Source organism: Leptonychotes weddellii, chromosome 9 (assembly GCF_054177405.1).
Source record: "Leptonychotes weddellii isolate Sample4059 chromosome 9, ASM5417740v2, whole genome shotgun sequence".
In the NCBI taxonomy this organism is placed as follows: Eukaryota; Metazoa; Chordata; class Mammalia; order Carnivora; family Phocidae; genus Leptonychotes; species Leptonychotes weddellii.
In genome coordinates this window covers 103,400,142-103,420,812 of record NC_138377.1, presented here as the reverse complement: position 1 = coordinate 103,420,812, position 20,671 = coordinate 103,400,142, and the positions used below count along the sequence as shown (strand labels likewise).

At 36.0% G+C, this 20,671-nt stretch overlaps 1 protein-coding gene across 3 annotated transcripts in view; it reads right to left on the bottom strand.

Annotated features, from left to right (window-relative positions):
* Positions 1–20,671, bottom strand: part of ETFA (electron transfer flavoprotein subunit alpha) — an 82,852-nt gene that overhangs the window by 20,482 nt on the left and 41,699 nt on the right. The window contains exon 10 of one of the 3 annotated variants that reach the window (XM_081829640.1): positions 6,118–7,443. The exons of the other annotated variants lie outside the window; for them this stretch is intronic. Within the exon in view, the coding sequence (XP_081685766.1) occupies positions 7,420–7,443 (24 nt within the window). The 3' untranslated portion in view covers positions 6,118–7,419. Of the gene's footprint in view, positions 1–6,117; positions 7,444–20,671 lie in introns of those variants that run through there. 3 annotated transcript variants of the gene reach the window in all.

The following is a 20,671-nucleotide window of genomic DNA, read 5'->3' as shown; positions in this document are numbered from 1 at the left end:
AAAGAAACTATCAAATTTTATCCTCTTGTAAGTTATAATTTTTCTTAAAACTCTAGAAGGACCTGAAAAATCTATCCTTAAAAACACACTTTTCCAAAAAAAAGTATCTAAATAATCTGAGTAAAAAAATTTTTTTTAAATAGAAATTTAAAAATACTTGGAATGAAACACCAAAAAAAGGCAAAGCTTATCAGAATTGTAGGATGCAGCTAAAGTAATACAAAAAAAATTTATGCCTTTAAAATTTTTATATTAGGAAACAAGGATTATAGAAAATTAGTGAGCTAAGATCTCAATTCAAGAAAGTTGAAAACGAGGGGCACCTAGGTGGCTCACTCGGTTAAGCATCTGACTTTGGCTCAGGTCATGATCCCGGGGTCCTGGGATTGAGCCCCACATCAAGCCCTGCATAGGGCCGCCTGCTCAGTGGGGAGTCTGCTTGTCCCTCTCCCTCTGCCCCTCCCCTCTGTTCATGCTCGCTCTCTCTCAAATAAATAAAAATCTTAAAAAAAGAAAGTTGAAAATAATCAAGTATACAAAACCACTACATTTATTCAATCACTATTATAACCAAATAAATAAGATCAGAGAGAGATGGGTTCAGATCCTGACTGTTCCACATACCCTCTATGTTCTCAGGCAAGTTATTTAACCTCTCAAAATCTCAATCTCATGTGTAAAATGGCGATAAACTGTAGCTAATAGGACTGTTGTGATCATTAAATAACTCAATGCATGTGAAGTGTTCAAAATAGGTTAGATGTTATTGTTTATGCTATTATTATTACTAAATGATCACTAAATCTTTAAACTAGAAAGCATAAGACAGCCAACTATTACCTATATTCCACTTTAAAGTGGCAACCACCACCTCAAGGAAGTTGTTATTAATCTGATATGATTTTTCTGGGATAATGTATTGGGAAAATTTCTTTTCATCGATACTTAGTAGTTTCTTTATTGCACATAGTACTAGCAATAAAGTTGGAAATTCTGCCCAACTTTCTAGACAGTGCTGGCTGCCTTAGAAAGTTGGGGTAAATTTCTTTACAAGATTCTAACACAATCTTATATAGAGATACATACCACAGATTCAGGTACCAAGACATACCATATTGGTCATATAAAACATATATATATATGGGGCGCCTGGGTGACTCTGGTTTCGGCTCAGATCATGATCTCTGGGTCTTGAGATCATGCCCCATGTTGGACTCCACGCTTAAGATTCTCTCTCCCTCTCCCTCTGCCCTTCCGCCCGACTTGCATGCTCTCTCTCTCTAAAAACAAAACAAAATCTGTGTATATATATAAACAAATATATATATGAAGTTGAAATTACATGAGTTTGTGATGTAAACTCATACATTCACTGTTTTTCTGGAATTGGACAGTATTCTGCCTGCAGCCACTTTAGATCTGCTTTACTTTAAACAAAGTAGAAAGATTTAAACATTCATTTTTTTGTTTATATGAAATGTGAATATGAGTGGAGTAGTTAAATGTGAAGCTTTCCGAGCAGAAAAGCCAAGCCAATATTGCTTCATCTCTTTAAAAATCAGGTTTAAAATTTCTTTTCTACCAACAGTCTTCCTTTCTAGATAGAGGTGAGGAAGGAACATAAAAAACTACATTTCTTCAAAGACAAAATTTTAAAAGACATCCTCTAAGTAATTCCAGAGCTCAGAGATCCAATGTTATGTGCTCAAAAACAATAACCTTACGACAGCTTCAGATAGGACAACAGTTTCCCAAAATGGCAAATGCTTTCTCAGCCTTCTCCTTTAGAAGACTACAGAGGCATTACCTTAAGCAGCAACTGTTACAGCTAAAACACAACACACATACATAGGACAAATGCCAGGTTAGGAGTTAAATGTAATTTATCATAGCAAATAATGAACATCTCTGAGAAGTAGATTAACCAAACTATACTTTCTAATTACTGCAAGTCTCCTGTGCATTAGTATTGCTATATTTCATCCTGTTGCTCACTTAGAAGGCCAAACTATTTCCTCTGTTTGCCAAATTGTGTTAAGTCTCTTCTCTTTTTGGAGGAGGCCCCAAAACACAAAGCACAACTATCTGTGGCTCTTTTCTCCAACAGCTCTATGCCTGTGTTATGAAGTTCTCAGGCAGGATTATGGCTAAACTAAGTTTTACAATGGAGGACTTTACCCATACTCTTGATTTAAAGCTGAACATACGTCCCAGCCATTAGATAATACTTCTATATTAGGACTAGCTCAGGTTTTTATCAGGAGTCAAGATGGCATACTAATCATCACAGTTACATGAACTGTCTATGATATTCTGGTAACCACGCTGTACTTTACAGACATTATCTCACATAACTATGACAGTAACTCTATAGGATAGGAATTACTCCCATTTTATAGAAGAAAAAGCACAGCTTCAGGCAGGCTGTGTGCTGTCCAAGGTTATGTATAGTGTACCTAGCAAAAGGCTGGCTTCTTAACTCAATCCCTTTGATTTTAAATTCAGTACTTTTGGGGTGCCTGGGTGGCTCAGTCGTTAAGCGTCTGCCTTCGGCTCAGGTCATGATCTCAGGGTCCTGGGATCGAGCCCCGCATCGGGCTCCCCGCTCAGGGGGAGGCCTGCTTCTCCCTCTCCTACTCCCTCTGCATGTGTTCCCTCTCTCGCTGTATCTCTCTCTGTCAAATAAATAAATAAAATCTTAAAAAAAAAAAACGCTTTAAAAAAAATAAATTCAGTACTTTTTCTACTATACCACAAATAACTCAATATTATGACAGTACATAAAAGTAATATGCTTTTAACTGAAGCCACTAGTCTATAAAAGTGCAATAAATATATTTATTTTAGAGAAAAATCACTAACACAAGATGAGATTAGATGAATAGCTAACTTAAATTTATATATAAAAAAGTACCATCAATTTTAGGGGCGCCTGGGTGGCTCAGTCGGTTAAGCGCCTGCCTTCAGCTCAGGTCATGATCCCAGGGTCCTGGGATCGAGTCCCACATCGGGCTCCCTGCTCTGCAGGGAGTCTGCTTCTCCCTCTGCCCCTCCCCCCACTCATTCTCTCAATTTCTCTTGCTCTCGTGTTCTCTCAAATAAATAAAATATTTAAAATAAAATAAATTTTTTAATATTTAGCTATTTTGCAATTAAATGTGCAGCATTTGCCTAATTCACTTCTATGCTAATTCACAGATTTTCCACTGTGGGAAAATATTCCTTAAGCATACTTGGAATAATAGAAAGCCTAGTTTATTATTATATACTTTGCTAAAATTATTCAGATGATTAATTTACACTGAAATATTTGGGAATATACCATCAAAACACTTAGATACAGAATCAGTCTATTTACAAAGCTTCGCATTTTAGCAGGTCAAATAAAAACTTTGATTATCAAATTTTTTGTCAGCAAGGTTTTTTAATTGATCGAAATCAGTTAGAATTATATATACCTACGTAGAATTTTGTAGTAAGGCACCTCTGAGATTACCTATGTAATTGCTTTATTTTATCAATGAAAAAATTGAGGCCCCACAAAATAGAGATGGCACTAGGACCTGACTTCCAAGCAGTATTCTTTTCCCTCACCAAGCTGTCTCTTTCCTAAAATTACTAAGAAGAGTTAGGCCATTGCTTCTGCATAGCATTTCTTGATCTTTACTCTAAATTTTTTTTTTAAAGATTTTATTTATTTATTTGACAGAGAGAGAATGAGAGAGAGCACATGAGAGGGAGGAGGGTCAGAGGGAGAAGCAGACTCCCCGCCGAGCAGGGAGCCCGATGTGGGACTCGATCCTGGGACTCCAGGATCATGACCTGAGCCGAAGGCAGTCGCTTAACCAACTGAGCCACCCAGGCGCCCCTACTCTAAAATTCTTAAGATAACTTCTATGCCAAGGACCTCATGAGAGCTACAAAGTAACCAGAGGAAAGCAGTTTGGCCATTCCTCAAAAACCTACACACAGAATTACCATATGACCCAGCCATCCTATTCTTAGATATAAACCCAAAAGAACTGAAAACAGACTCAAACATATACTTGTATGTGAATGTTCATGGCAGCATTATTCACAATAGCCAACAGGTGAAAACAAAACAACCCCCAAGTATCCACCTGCAGATAAATAGATAAACATGGAATATTCATGGAATATTAATGGAATATTTTTCAGTCATAAAAAGGAATGAAGTTCTAATGCATGCTACAACATAAATGAAATCTGAAAACATAACTAAAATAAGACACTCACAAAAGGACAAATACTGTTATGATTCCACTTTTATGAATTATCTAGCAGAAGCAAAACCACAGAGACAGAGTAGATGAGAGATTAGCAGGGACTGGGGCGGGAGGGAATGGAGTTACTGCTTAATGGGTATAGGGTTTCAGTTTGGGGTGATGAAAAATTCTGGTTTTGTCTTTTTTTTTTAAAGATTTTATTTATTTATTTGACAGAGAGAGAGAGCACAAGCAGGGGGAATGGCAGGAAGAGGCAGAGTTCGGAGAAGCAGGCTCCCCGCAGAGCAGGGGGAGCCAGATGTGGGACTTGATCCCAGGACCCTGGCATCATGACCCGAGCTGAAGGCAGTCACCTAACCAACTGAGCCACCCAGGCGCCCTGGGGTGATGAAAAATTTTGGACATAGATGGTGATGGTTGCATAACACTGTTAATGTAATTACTGCCACTGAACTGTATACTCAAAAATGGTTAAAATGGCAAATTTTATTAGATTTTACCACAATAAAAAAGTCATTAGAAAGTTATCACCTTGGGGCACCTGGATGGCTCAGTCGTCAAGCACCTGCCTTCAGCCTGGGTCATGATCCCAAGGTTCTGGGATAGAGCCCTGCACCAGGCTCCCTGCTCAGCGGGTAGCCTGCTTCTCCCTCTCCCACTCCCCCTGCTTGTGTTCCCTCTCTCTCTATCTCTCTGTCAAAAAATAAAAAATCTTTAAAAAGAAAGTTATCACCTTGACAGAGCCTTCACACAATTCTCCACCTTCAAAAAACTTAAGTTCTAGAATTTTGTGGTTTTGACAATTATCAAAAATAAACAGTTCACATAACGTTAAAAAAAATATCAACAAAAATAGGGGAAACCAAGTACAGGATTTATGGAAATTCTCTGGAGTATCTTTGCAAATTTTCTGTAAAGCCGAAATTGTTCTCAAAAGTAAAGTTTACTTAAAAAAAAAAAGGCGACCAGAGTTGTGAAGTTCAGTCCAAGTTACACAAAGACTCCTTTTAGTACTTTCTAAAGTTATAAGAATTTTAGTGGTGCTAGTAATGTGGAAAAGGAAAGTGCCTATAAGAAAATAATAAATTTACTATTCACCCAACCTAACTAGAGACCCTCTAAGTAATCTCACTTCAAGGAAATGGAATACACGCTTTTGTCCCAAACACTATACCACTTCCCAAATTCCTTTTCAGACTAAGTTTAGTTAATATTAATATATAACATTATATATTAATTATATATATAAAAAATAATTAGACTAAGTTTTTCAAATATTCTTTTGTACAAGATTTTAAGTTTTCATATCTTTGGCCCTAAAGTGAACAAAAAGACTGAAGTACATAGGCTAAATGATCAATTATCCATTAAATAAACATTTCCTTCTATCACAGTGTCTCACGTTCTCTGACATTCATGTGCATGTTTATCACATCTGAAGCTATATATGAGACAATAAATTAGCATTTATGTGAAAGAACCAAAAATACAATTAGAATAAGAATAGAAATTTAGAGTAGTTTTATTCCTTTCCAGTTACCACATAAAGATAGCTAAGACAAAGATCTGTTGTCTACGCTCATCGACTTTCATGCCAGCTGTGAAATTAGATGGACTGCCTATACGACATGTCAACTTATCGTAACAGTGGCATGCTTTTAAACAGCTATATATGGAAAAAGAATTCAAGACTCTCCAAAACTTAAAAATTTCAACTTTATATATAAAATGGAAATGAATAAAAAACTTCACTGATATTGGTCCTCTGGAATAAATGTTTAAAGAAATCAGTCTAATAAAAATTAGCTAAGAAATCAAAGCTACAATTTGAATGCAAAGATACAATCAGAACTAATTCTTAGCAAAAAGATTTTTACTGCACAACTGAACAATTTATACTGCCTAACCTCAGTTTATAAATTCTACAACTTCTCCTTTGTCATTTTAAACTTCATCGTCAGGACTCTGATCATCCAGGCCACGTAATTACCTTTAAGAAGCATGCTTAGGGTGTTTTCTGGACTGCAGGTCCATACAGCAGTTCTCTCGGCCCTCTTAGGAATAGAACATCAATTGCTTTCAGCTAAATGCACTCACATATGAATATTTTAGTACAATTTAATGCTTCTATACCAACCCCAAAGGAATAGAGCATCAATTTGTGAACACAGTTCTCCTGGAGTTAAAAGCCAAGCTGGATAATGCAATATGAAAGGGCTTGTCAATCTTTAGCTTTTTAGCAAGTCAGAAAAGCAGTCCATAAAGTCAGTCCCAGCTGTATACAAATAACTCTATCAAGTTTGTTCCTACACAGACTTTTCAACATTAGTCAATTTTCAAAAGAGAACCCCCAACACAAAATTTCTTGTATTGGTAAATTCCCCCAAACTGCTTGTTCACCTAGTAACTATTCATCTACTCTCAGAGTTATAAACAGACCACTGATCTGTTAGTAAAATACCAAAATATAGACAACGTTATCTACTTCCACTGAGAAGTTGCACTAAGTGTAAAAAGACATTTCCCTGGCAGTAGGTAACAGATTCTTTAATCATTGCAGTATGCTTATGTTTGGATGCAAAGGAAGGTTAAGTCACAGAGCTTCTAAAAGGCAATCCAGAGAAAAATGTAAAACGGGAACTACCATTATATATGCCAAGGCTTACAAAGTCATTCGAATTAAATTCTAGTCATAGCATAAACATGTCACTCCACCGAGCTCAACAAATACTAATTAATGTCCTAAAAAAATCCAATGAGACTGTCAAATATGAGTATAGAGTAAGACTGCGATACCTGTTCATGATTTCAAAACAAAAAAATCTCTCAGCAAACAAGGATTTGTAACTGTAAAAATAGCTAACACATAGTACTTATACTATACGCCAGGTATAGTTTTAAGTGTTTTACATATACTTATTCTATCTTCACAATTTCCCATGAGGTAGAGACATTCATTATCACCATGATATAGCTGAAGAAACTGTGGTACACAGAAGTGAAAGTTAAGTTACACAACCAAGCAACTGTTATATGACACTATTATAGAAAACTTCTTTAATCTCATAAAAGATATCTACTAAAAAGAGATAGCAAACATCATACCTAGTGGTGAAACCTATTAGAAATTACTGGAAAATAAGGGACAGGATGTTTATCATCACCACTTCCATTAACAACATCCAGGGAGGCACAGCTGACATAGTAAGAAAAAAAAATTAAACAAAAGGATGAAACAAAATTTCATTATTCCCAGAAGACATGACTATGTATGTACAACACCCAAGAATCTACAGATAAATTAATAAAAGCAATATATAAACATAAATTGCATTCCTATTTATCTATCTACATTTATAAAGAAATTATAAAACTACCTAGATAAATAGAAGAAATAAAATCATGTTGTATAGAAGACTAAATATTGCAAAGATATCAACTCTCCCCAAATTAATCTATGCATCCACAGTTCCTCACTTGGAGGAATTTTTGCTTCTGAGTATTTACTACAACTTGTACTTTTCAAATCCAGAAGTCACTAATCAAATAAATTTTTTTTAAAAAACTATAATGAATTTGCATGAGTGCACATTTAAAGTGCTTATGAATCTCAGAGACTGCTGTGTCCACTCAGCAGTTGTGTCTCAGCTATTTAACTGACAGGATCATATCTCATGCTCACACTGTATAACTACAAGTAACGAGAACACAAGGAGGTATCTATTTTGAGATTTTTTTCATCTTGTTGCTTAACCGCAGTCTTTGGACAATGATTCAGAGCATCTATTTCTGGAGTCTCAGGAGCCATGAAGAGAAAACAGCCCATCACCTCTCAGCATCTGAATGTGAGCCCCTTTACCAACTCCTTTCTGCACACCCTGACTCACCACTTAACTCTCCCAACTTGCACTACCAAATCTCACCCAGGCAAGTCCTCAATCAGTAAATTATCATTTTTAAATGGTCTTGGTTATTAGCTAAGAATTATTTGCCTTCATCATGTATCTTTAGCATATTTTTTCATTATTTATTCACATTACAATTCGTACATGTTTGGAGTAGCACAGAAGAAATATCTGATACTGTCCAGTATCACTGCATTCTGTCCAGAAACATACTAATGAGTTTATAGTAAGTGTGAAACAACTAAGTAATTGATTTTAAATATTTTATATTATGTTGAAAATCTTGGTGTATTTTTATTATTTAAGGTTTTTGGGTGGATTGGGAACTAGTTATTAATTTTCTCTTTTAAAAAAATAAAATAGAGATTTGGGCTCTCTGAATTTCATCAACTACACACTTTCAAAAATCACACCAAATTTGGATAAGACAAACTTACATTTCCAATCAAAACTTCAACTGTGGAGTTTGACAAACTAATTCTAAAACTGCAAGAGAAAGGCAGAGAGCCAAGAATAGCTAAGACAATTCTGAAGAACAGAGGAGAGAGGAATTGCCCAACTAGGTAATGTTATTACTACAGCTTTAGGTGTAGTACTGATACAACAACAAACAACTGACTGATAGGCAGAGAGCCCAGCAATAGACCTGTGCATGTATATAAACATGTACGAGGTGACTCCAGAGACCGGTGGAGGAGAAAGAGAATGTGTAATCAAAGATCAGTTATAGGAGGATAAAACTGAATATCTACTTCACATCAAACATAAAAACCAAATCAAGTAGATTAAAAACCAAAATGTGCAAAGCAAACTTTACAAGTTATAGGGAAAAAAGTGGTGCCTAGGTGGTTCAGTCAGTTAAGGGTCTGCCTTTGGCTCAGGTCATGATCCCAGGGTCCTGGGATGGAGTCCTGCATCGGACTCCCTGCTCAGCAGGGAATCTGCTTCTCCCTCTGTGCCCCCCACCACCCGCCCCACTCATGCTCACTATCTCTCTCAAAAATAAATAAAATCTTGAAAAATAAAACTTTAATAAAAAAATACAGGTGAATATCGTTATGACCCTGTCTTAGGAAAGATTCCTAAAACAACAGACTGTAGATACTATAAAGGAAAAAAATAAGTTCAACCACATTAAAATTAAAAGCTCTGTTTATCAAAAGACATAATTTTTTAAAAAAGGAAAAGCTGGCTAAAAACTGAGAGAAATTTATGCAACACACATAATCAACAAAAGATTAGTACCTAAAACGTTTAATTAAAAACTTCCAAGAACCAGTAAGAAAAAAAAATTCAATAGAAAAATGGGCAAAAAGATATGAACAAGAAATTCAGGGGGAAAAAATCATTAACAGACATTTAGGACGCCTGGGTGGCTCAGTCGGTTAAGCATCTGCCTTCAGCTCAGGTCATGATCCCAGGGTCCTGGGATCGGGCTCCCTGCTCAGTGGGGAGCCTGCTTCTTCCTCTGCCTGCCACTCCCCCTGCTTGTGCACGTGCGTTTGCGCTCTGACAAATAAAATCTTTAAAAAAAATAAAACAAACAAAACCCATTTAGAATATAAAGATGCCTAATAACAAATAAAACAGATAAAACAAATAAAAAACAGTGAGATTTCATGCCCATCAGACTAATACAGCTTTTTTTAAAAAGCTGTGGCAAATATACATTACATAAAATTTACCATTTTAATCACTGTTAAGTGCAGTTCTGTGGCATTAAGTATATTCACCTTGTCAGGCAACCATCACTGCTATCTCCAGAACTACCATCTATCTCCAGAATGGCAAAACTTTAAAAAACCAAAAATACCAAAGTTCAAAGAGGATGGGAATAAAGGTAAGTTTTATAAACTGCTCGTAAGTATAGCTACTTTGGTTGACCCTTCATCAACATCTGGAAAGCTGAACATTTCCTATAATTGAGCAGTTTCACTCTCAGGCATACTTCCCTAGGGAAACACTAACATACAAGGAGATATAAGAATCTTCCAGTAACATTATTTGTTTCTTTCTTTTTTTTTTTTTTTAAGATTTTATTTATTTATTTGACAGAGAGACACACAGAGAGAGAGGGAACACAAGCAGGGGGAGTGGGAGAGGGAGAAGCAGGCTTCCCGCGGAGCAGGGAGCCCGATGCGGGGCTCGATCCCAGGACCCTGGGATCATGACCTGAGCCGAAGGCAGACACTTAACGACTGGGCCACCCAGGCGCCCCTTCCAGTAACATTATTTGTAACAGCAGGAATTATAGACTACCTAAATAAAGCATCCAGTATTAGGAAAATGGGTGACATGTGACATATTTCTATAATAGGATACCATACATTAATGAAACACAAATGAAAAACTGCTACCTGAATTAAAATGGATGAATCTCACAAACATAAGATTGACTAAAAAAAACATAAAGAACACATACAGTATGCTGTTGCTATAAAGTTAAAAAAATGTATACAAAAAAAACCAAAACCAAACCAAAACAAAATGTATACAAAACAATGTTACCTATCAGTGGTTCCTAATTTTTTTATATCATGGCACACAAACAATGGCAGCATGTGTGTGGTACCCTGGGCTACGTGAACAAGTCTAGTCATAATGTCTCCTGTTCCAAAGGCTGAGAGGATCAACATCTCAGCACACTTGTAAATCATTCACGGTACTCAAGTTGAAAAGTTCAGCAATATACTGTTTAGGGAACTGTAGATATACAGTAAAAGTGAAATGTATTGAAATCATCATCAAACTTAGGTAATGATTACTTTTGAGGGAAAGGAAGGATGTGTATTAAAGAAAGTACATAGGGGCTTTCAACTGTATTATAATATTGTTTCTTAAATTTGGTAGTAAAAACAAAGGTGTATACTGTATTCTTTATATTCCTTATATATATTTATATATATAAAATATCTTTTGTATATATATTCTTTATATACATATAAATTTTTTAAATAAATAGGAAAGAATGGGAAGCAAAGTGGATTTAGCAAACGTAAGCTACTTTTTCAAGCTTAGCGTACCAAGAGAGATGAAAAGGGAGGTAGCTAGTAGAGAAAAGAGGCTGCTGGGTAGACAAAGAATTTTCCTTTTTAAGATTATAAAAAAAGGAGCAGGAGGGAGAGGTTCTGAACCCAGAACACAGGGGTAAATAATGGAATACTGTCCCAAAGGAGGTAGGAAGTAATGGGATCCAAGGACACAGGTAGAGAAATGAGCATTAAATTAGAAAGGCTCATCTCTTTCTTTGATGTATATAGGTTAAGTTGTATTGTTTTGCTTTTATAGAGAGGACAGTAAGTTGACTTATGAAGTAGAAGGAAAGATCAGCATCTGAGAATAAGGGAAATAGTACTAAATAAGGAGTTTCTAAAATTGGTACAATTTAAGATAATGTTGATATATACTAACAGAGGACAAAAGCAAAAGTCAGTTCAGAAGATCTATTTGTGGAAAACTGAGGCTATGCAATCCACCAGTTTTTCCTGGACAAGTGGTTTTTAAAATGTGCTCAGGGCTCTAATCATTCTGCAGAGGGGCCATAGAGACTCTTTCAGAAAAATGAGAAGGGAAAGAGCTATGTTAGCAACACTCTAGGTTACACCCCTCCACTGCAACTCCACTTTTCCTATTATCCATGGGGATTCCTGACAAGATTTCATCTGAAGGGTTCTACAACTAAGTCACTACTATGAAATTTTATCCTGGAAAAGTCAGAGCAGCAAGCCCCAAACCAAATAATTTTGGGCCCTTATGGAAATGCACTTAAATATTAGGCAATTGGCTGACATTGAGGGACATTATAAAAAAAAAACAACATCCTTATGAAACCACTGTCCTATTTATAGTTAAGACATTGTTGAGGATGTTAATCAATAGTGTCCTCTTTGTAAGGGCTCAAGGGATAAATCTCTCTCTCTGATCTTGCTATCAGGCCAAATTATGCTTCCCATGTGCAATTAGTTTGTTTTTACCTTAGGGACACTATAAATCAGGATACTGATCTTGTTTCCCAATATGAACTGGCTTCTAGAAAACCTAGTGCCAAATTTGCAGACTAAATCTGGCAAATGAATAGAATGATACAGAATTTATTTTCTTTAAAAACCTCTCTCCTAGTTTTAACGTATCTCCAACCTTTATCTTCCATCTGAGTTTTCTCAAGACCAAACTGTCACCCAGTACCTCCCATGAAGAGACAAAAAGCAGTTTGGCTACTACAGCTAGGGGGGTGGGGAATAGGAGTAGAACACTAAGAAGGGTACAGAAGGCCTAAGACTGAGGTTCAATAAGAAGTGAGAGTTACTCCTTACTACAACCACGAGACTAAAGGTTAAAGAGCTATGACAACTAAATGCAATACCTGACCCTAAACTGGATTCTGTATGGAGATGGGACAATACTATAATGAGCATTATGAAACTAAATGGTAAAACTGGCATATCCCATTAGAATATGGAAGACAAATTAGAATTTAAATTGACAAAATCCAAATAGAGGATGTAAGTGTACTTTGGTTGTGTAAGAGAATATTTCTGTTCTTACTAAAAGGGGCACCTGGGTGGCTCAGTCGGTTAAGCGTCTGATTCATGATTTCAGCTCAGGTCATGATCTCATGTGTTATGAGACTGAGCCCCATGTTGGGCTCCATGCTCAGCAGAGAGTCTACTTGAGATTCTCCCTCTCCCTCTCCCCATACTTGTGCCTGCTCTCTCAAATAAATAAATAAGCGAAATACACACTAAAGTATTTAGGGGTCATGATGTTACTGTCATATGTTCAGGAAAAAAAAACCTTTGTGTATATGTGTATACACAGACACTGTACTATTTTTAATTTTGAACTTTTTGTTAAGTTTGAAATTATTTCCAAATAAAAAGTTAATTAAAAAATGAGGAGTAATACAGAAGAATTTGTTGCAACAGTAAGCTGTAGATAGATTAGTGGTTCCCCATCACTGGTCTGAATTCTTGCAGGGAACATGAATCCATAAACACACCAGGAATTGTTCTCTCTCTATATGTTCAATCGTCTGCCATATGCATGTGTAAACTGCTATGAATGATAAAAATGTATTTAAAAGTATAACTAAATTCATGGCATCTTTTGGGTATTATATATTTTCCCATTTTCTTAAACAATCGGTAATAAAAGTGTTTTGTAAGGATAACAAAATTTGCCTTTGTGGTCCCCTTACTTGAATAGGGAACTTCTTACTGTTTTCATCAGAGAGAACCACAGTGATGCTTCTCATAGCTATTACCGAATGGCAACAAAATAGAACATAGGATCTTCAAAGAATGTAAAGTTGAGAGGAATGTGAATAGAAATCAAGCTTTAAAAGATTCATGAGGCTTCAATGGTGGAGAACAAAAACCCAAATTTAATAATGACAGTGTTCAGCTTTAAACACAAAGAACACTTATTATTAGACAATGGAGACATGGGTTTAACAGACAATAAAATATGGGTGAAGGAGAAAACTGAGAGTTTGGATGTCCACAAGTGTAATACATGCCAACAGTGGGATATGCCTGCCAAAAACCTAATGCAATATTAAGTAGCATTAATTAAAATATTATTTAGGAAGATAATAATCTAATTCTGTACTCATCAGAGCACATATGAAGTAATGCATTTGACTCTGGGCCTTAGGACTCCTGCACGTGGTCCTGAGGGAACTGCTTATATCAGACTAAACCTTCCTGCAGAGAAAAACTATGAAACCTTGTTAAAATATAGACAGCAACTACTTAAATACTCTGGAGATCAACCAAGACAGGCAGCAATTAAGAAGGCCGAGTTCTGTAGGGGAGGGAAGCACAAGATGAGTCTACCTCATACCACTACTTTCTCCCTTGGGGCATTTGCAGATTTCCCACAGGGGATAAAAGCCAATCAGAAAGCAGTCGTTTGGATAGAAACTGCAGTCTTACTAGTTCAGGAAACACACAAACAAATTTGTGGCTGCCACATTAGCTGGAAAGGAAGGAAACAATTCCAGAGAGAGAACCACCAATTCGAAAAACGTACCCTGCTTAAAACCCTGGGGACCCCTGCATTAGAGATGTGCAAGGTGGCTTCTCAGCTGCCCGGCTCATATTAGAAGAGAAGACAGTTTGGAGTTGCAGCTTTGTTTTGTGTTTTAGTTGTATTTGTCCAGAATCAATACCAACTAATCATTTAAGAATTCCTTTATGTGAATGCTTGGCAAAAAGAATGGTGCTCAAATAAGTACTCAGGGTTAAGTAACTTTTTTGAATCTCATTATTTATCCTGGAAAAACTGTATTGACCTTTGCACTGATGATGCAGAAAAACAATAGTGGGTAAAACTACTGTCTGCATTAGTCCAGACAGCCGCACCAAACTGAACTAGTTGTCACAGCATTCTTCAAGGCCACATACTCAGTTTAAAAAAAACCTGAAAAACAAAAAGCTGGTTTCACTTAAGATTCTTCTTGATGCAGTACAAATTATTAGTTTTATTAAACCTTGACCTTTGAGTACACATTTTTTAGTATTCTGTATTATAAACTGTGAAGTACATAAGGTACTTCCACTGTGTATCAAAGCACAACAACTGTCATGAGGAAAACCATTTGGGTGATGGTTTGAGTTACAAGCTGAACCAGCCACTTTTTTTATGGACCAACATTTTTACTTCAAAGAACAAGTGGCAGATATTTGATGTTTTTTAGCAGACATTTTACTGAAAATGAATGAAATGAGCTTATCAATTCTGAGAAAACAACTTAAAAGTTTTTGTTGCCAATGACAAAATTTGAGCTTTTAAGTGATAATTAGAATTCTAAAAAACTTATATCCATAAGCATGAGCTTTAAAGACTCTTCTAATGAGATCAGTGGTGATATTAATGAACCTGACTTTTTGATACTGATAACATATGTCAACATTTGGGAGGTCTGCAAAACTCAGTTAACCTTTACAGCATACTTTGGGAATACTGTGGGTTCAGTTCTAGACCACCATAATCAAGCAAATATCACAGTAAAGCATGTCAAATTAATTTTTTGGTTTCCCAGTGCATGTTCACCCTATACTGTAGTCTATTAAGTGCGCCATAACACTATGTCTAACAAAATAATGTACATACCTTAATTTAAAAGTACTTTATTGCTAAAAAATGCTAACCATCAGGTGAGCTTTTCACAAGTTATAATCTTATTGCTAGTGGAGGGTCTTGCTTCATGTTGATGGCTGCTGACTGATCAGGGTGGTGGTTGCTGAAGGTTGGGGTGTCTTATTTCTTAAAATAAGACAACAGCACAGTTTGTCACATTTTTCTCTGTAATTTCTCTATAGCATGTGATGCTTTCTGATTTTATCCACAGTACAACTTCTATCAAAATTCGTTATCACTAACTGTATGTCATATTCTAAATTCTCTGTTGTCAACAATCTTCACATCATCTTCACCAAGAGCAGTTTCCATCTCAAGAAATCACCTTGGCTCACCCATAAGAAGCAACTCCTCATCCATTAAAGTTCTATCATGAGATTGTCACAATTCAGTCCCATTTTCAGGCTCCACTTCTAATTCTAGTTCTCTTGCTATTTCCACCACATCTGCAGTTACTTCCTCTACTCAAGTCTTGAACCCCGCAAAAGTCCTCCATGAGGGTTGGAATCCACTTCCTCCAAAATCCTATTAATGTTGGTATTTTCACCTCTTCCATGAATCATGAATGTTCTTAATGGCACCTAGAATGGTGAATCCTTTCTGGAAGGCTTTCAATTTACTTTCCCCAGATCCATCAGAAGAATCACTACCTATGGCACTTAGAACCTTACAGAATGTATTTCTTAAACAATAAGACTTGAAAGTCAAATATTGACTCCTTGATCCATGGGCTACAGAATGGATGCTTGTGTTAGCACACATGAAAACAACATTCATCTTATACATCTCCATCAGAACTCTTGGGTGACCAGGTGCATTGTTGATGAACAATAATATTTTGAAAGAAATCATTTTTTTCTGAGGTCTCCACATTAGGCTTAAAATATTCAGTAAACCATATTGTAAACATACGTGCTGTCATCCAGGCTTTCTTGTTCCATTTCTAGAGCACAGGAAGAATAGATTTTGCATAATTTTTAAGGGCCCTAGGATTTTCAGAGTGGTAAATGAGCACTGGCTTCAACTTAAAGTCACTATCTGCATCAGCCCCTAACAAGCTTTAAAGCCGGGCATGGATTTTTCCTCTCTAGCTATGGAAGTCCTAAATGGCATCTTCTTTCAATAAAAGACAGTTTTGTCTATTTTGAAAATCTGTTTAGTGTAGCCACTTTCACTAATTATTTTAGCTAGATCTTCTAGATAACCTGCTGCAGCTTCTACATCAGTACTCGCTTCTTCACCTTGTGAGACAGCTTCCTTCCTTAAACTTCATAAACCAACCTCTGCTGGCTTCAAACTTTTCTTCTGATGATTATTCCTCTCAGGCTTCACAAAATTGAAGGGATTTGCTCTGAAGAGAATTGCTCTGGAGTAAACGGCTTAAAGGAATGTTGTGGCTGGTTTGACCTTCTATCCAGACCACTGAAACTTTCTCCATATCAGCAGTAAGGCTGTTTCACCTTCTTATTCATCTGTTTACTGAAGTAGCTCTTTTACTTTCCTAGGAACTTCTTTGCATTCAAAACTTGTCTAACTGTTGGACACAAAAGGCCTAGCTTATGCCCTGTCTCAGCTTTCAACATGCCTTCTTCACGTAGCTTAATCATTTCTAGCTTTCGATTTAGTGAGAGATGTGCAATTTTTCCTTTCACTTGAACACTCAAGAAGCCATTGAGGGTTTATTAATTGGCCTGATTTCAATATTGTTGTGTCTCAGAAAATAGGGAGACTTGAGGAGAGGGAGATAGATTGGGGAACAGCCAGTCAGTGAAACAGAACACATACAACATTCATTGATTAAATTAATTGCCTTATATGGGTGAGGTTCATGGTGCCCCAAAACAATTGTAATAGTAACATCAAAGATCTCTGATCACAGATCACCATAACAAATATAATAATAATGCAAAACTTGAAACTATTGTAAGAATTACCAAGATGTGATACAGAGACACGAAGTGAGCAAATGCTATTGAAAAAATAGCACTAATAGACTTGCTCAATGCAGGGCTGCCAAAAACCATTAATTTATAAAAAAAAAAAAAACCATCAGAATGTATGTGAAGTGTAAGGGAAGCACAATAAAACAAAATATGTCTTTATTTTCTAAATGAACAATGCATGATGTACAAGATGGTAAAAGATCCATTCAACCTGCAATGTAGACCAATGGATTTTAATATAAAAGTATGAAAAGGTCAATGATATGGTTTCACATTCCACACTGTAAATAACCTTTAAGAAATTACTACTTGTTGGGGCATCTGGGTGGATCAGTCAGTTGCGCATCCGACTCTTGACTTTGGCTCAGGTCATGATCTCAGGGTCCTGGGATCAAGCCCCGCACTGGGCTCCCCGCTCAGCGGGTAGTCTGCTTGTCTCCCTCTCCCTCTGCCCCTCCTCCTGCTTGCTCTGTCTGTCTCAAATAAATAAATAAATCTTAAAAAAAAAAAAAAGAGATTACTACTTGTCAAATTTTGGTATAATGTAAAAGTAAAAGAAAGATATCCACAATTTTCTGAAGAGGCTATTAAAATACTTTCTTCCCAACTATATATATGTGTAATGGTAGATTTTCTTCATGTATTTTAATCAAACTAATACAAGAAAACAGTGGAAACAGAAATAAGAATCTAGTAATTTTCTATTAAGCTAACTATGAAGCCAAAAATGTAAAGCAATGCAACTATTCCCATTAAAATCATTTTTCTTTCAGAAAAGTTATTTTCATCAAAATATTTATATTAAGAAAAAGTTTTATTATTTTCAAGTAAATAAATATTTAAAAATATTTAAAATTTTTCTCAGTTTGAATTTCTAATACAGTCAGTATTAATAGATATGACCCACATAAACAAAAGCTCTTTTTTGAGAGCCCTCAGTCTTGAGAGGGAATCCTAAGACAAAAAATTTGAGAAGCACTGTACTACACATATAATGAAACAGGAAAATGTGAAAATACAATCAAAGGAGATCAACCTTGAAATAACTCAGATTTTGGAATTAGTACACAAGGATTTTAAAGCAGTTATTTTAAGTATGATCAAGAATGTAAAGGAAAAGTTAACTGCAATGACTGCACAAATAAGAAATGTCAACAGAGAAATTAAAATTATAAAAAGAACCAAATGCAAATCTAGAACTGAAGAAAATGTGAAATAAGAAATTCCCTAGATTTTTTTGTTTTGTTTTTTTTTGAAGATTTTATTCATTTATTTGACAGAGAGAGACAAGGAGAGAGAGGGAACACAAGCAGGGGGAGTGGGAGAGGGAGAAGCCGGCTTCCCGCTGAGCAGGGAGCCTGATGCGGGGCTCAATCCCAGGACCCTGGGACCATGACCTGAGCTGAAGGCAGACACTTAACGACTGAGCCATCCAGGCGCCCCTCCCTAGATGGTTTTAACCGCAAATTTGAACTTATGGAAGAGTCAGTGATCTTGATGATAGACCAACAGAAATTATTTAAATATACACTTAAAATACGTGTAACTGGAGTTCCAGGGTAAAGTACAGGTGGCACACTGTCTATAAATGTTCAACAGGCCCAATCTAGACTGCTGCCTGTTTCTGTATATAAAGTTTTACTGGAATAGAGCCATGCTCATTCATTTATATATTTGTCTATAGCTGTACATTCTATGGCCCATAGAACAAAAAATACTTGCTGTATTACTCTTTACAGATAAAGATTGTTGACCCCTGGTCTAGATCTTTTATGTTCTTACTGAATTTCTTGTTCTATTTATTTTATCAATTACTAGGAAAAAGTGTTAAAATCTCCAACTATGAGTATAGATTTGTCTATTTCTAACTTTAGTTCTCTTAGTTTTTGCTTGAAGTATTTTGAAACTATGTTGTTGGGCACTTCTACAATCATGATTGTTCTGTCTTCCTGATAAATTAATCCTTTTATTATTACGTAATGTTTCTCTCTATCTTTGGTAGTAGTCATTGTCTTAAAGTCTACTTTCTCTGATATTAATAAAGACATTCAGATTTCTTAATTTCTTATGCTTACTGCTTGTATGGTATATCTGTTTCTTTTTTCCCCCCCAAAATTTATTTATTTTATTTAAATTCAATTAATTAACATATAATGTATTATTGGTTTCAGAGGTAGAGGTCAGTGATAAAGATTTATTTATTTATTTGAGAGAGACAGAGAAAGCAGGTGTACACAGGGAGGGGCAGAGGGAGAGGGAAAGAATTTCAAGCAGACTCCCTGATGAGCATGCAGCCTAGAGCCCAGACACAGGGCTTGATCTCACAACCCTGAAATCATGACCTGAGGTGAAATCAAGAGTTGGACGCTTATCCGACTGAGCCACCCAGGCACCCTGGTGTATCTTTTTCTTTCCCTTCCCTTTCAGTGTATATCTTTTTTATATTTAAAATGCATTTCTTATAGGTGGCACATAGATGAGGTCTTGCTTTTTATACATTCTGTCAGTCTCTGCTTTTTGACTGGAGCATTTAACTCCTATTTTTCTGACTGCTTTTAAGAACGTCTTTTTATCATTCTTCAAACACTTTATGATGTGCCTTGTAGTTTCTGTCACATTTACTGTTCTTGGGGCTTATGAGCTTCTGAGATCTATATGTTTATAGGTTTCATCAAATTTAAAAATTTTCTGGTCATTATTTCTCCAAAAAGTTTGGCTATTCCAACTGTACATATATTAGGCCTGCTAAAGTTGTCCCACAGCTCATCAATGCTCTGTCCAGTTTTTTTTTTCTGTTTTTTTTCTTATTTTCTCTCTGTGTGTCATTTTGGAGTTTTGCTACCATATCTTCAAGTTCACTAATGTTTTTTCCTGCAGTGTCTAATGGCACAATACATTCTTTTCAAGTTCATCAAGATAGGGCATTTACCATGCCATGAGTCTCAAAAAATTTTAAGATTGAAATATTACAGAGATATTCCCCAAAATTAAATTAGAAATCAGTAATAGAAAGCTCTCCAGGAAAAAAAAAAACACAAATATTTAGAAATTAAACATTTCTAATTTTATAAATTAGGAAGTATTTTTAAATAAATGATAAAAATACAATATATCAAAATTTGTGTGATGCAGCTAAAGCAGTGCTTAGACAGAAATTTATACCTTTAATATTTACATTTAAAAATAAATAATACAGCTTGGCTGGCTCAGGTGGAAGAGCATGCAACTCTTGATCTCGCGGTCATGAGTTTTTTTGTTTGAATTTTTTTATTGTTATGTTAATCCCCATACATTACATCATTAGTTTTAGATGTAGTGTTCCATGATTCATTGTTTGTGCATAACACCCAGTGCTCCATGCAGAACGTGCCCTCCTCAATACCCATCACCAGGCTAACCCATCCTCCCACTCCCCTCCCCTCTAGAACCCTCA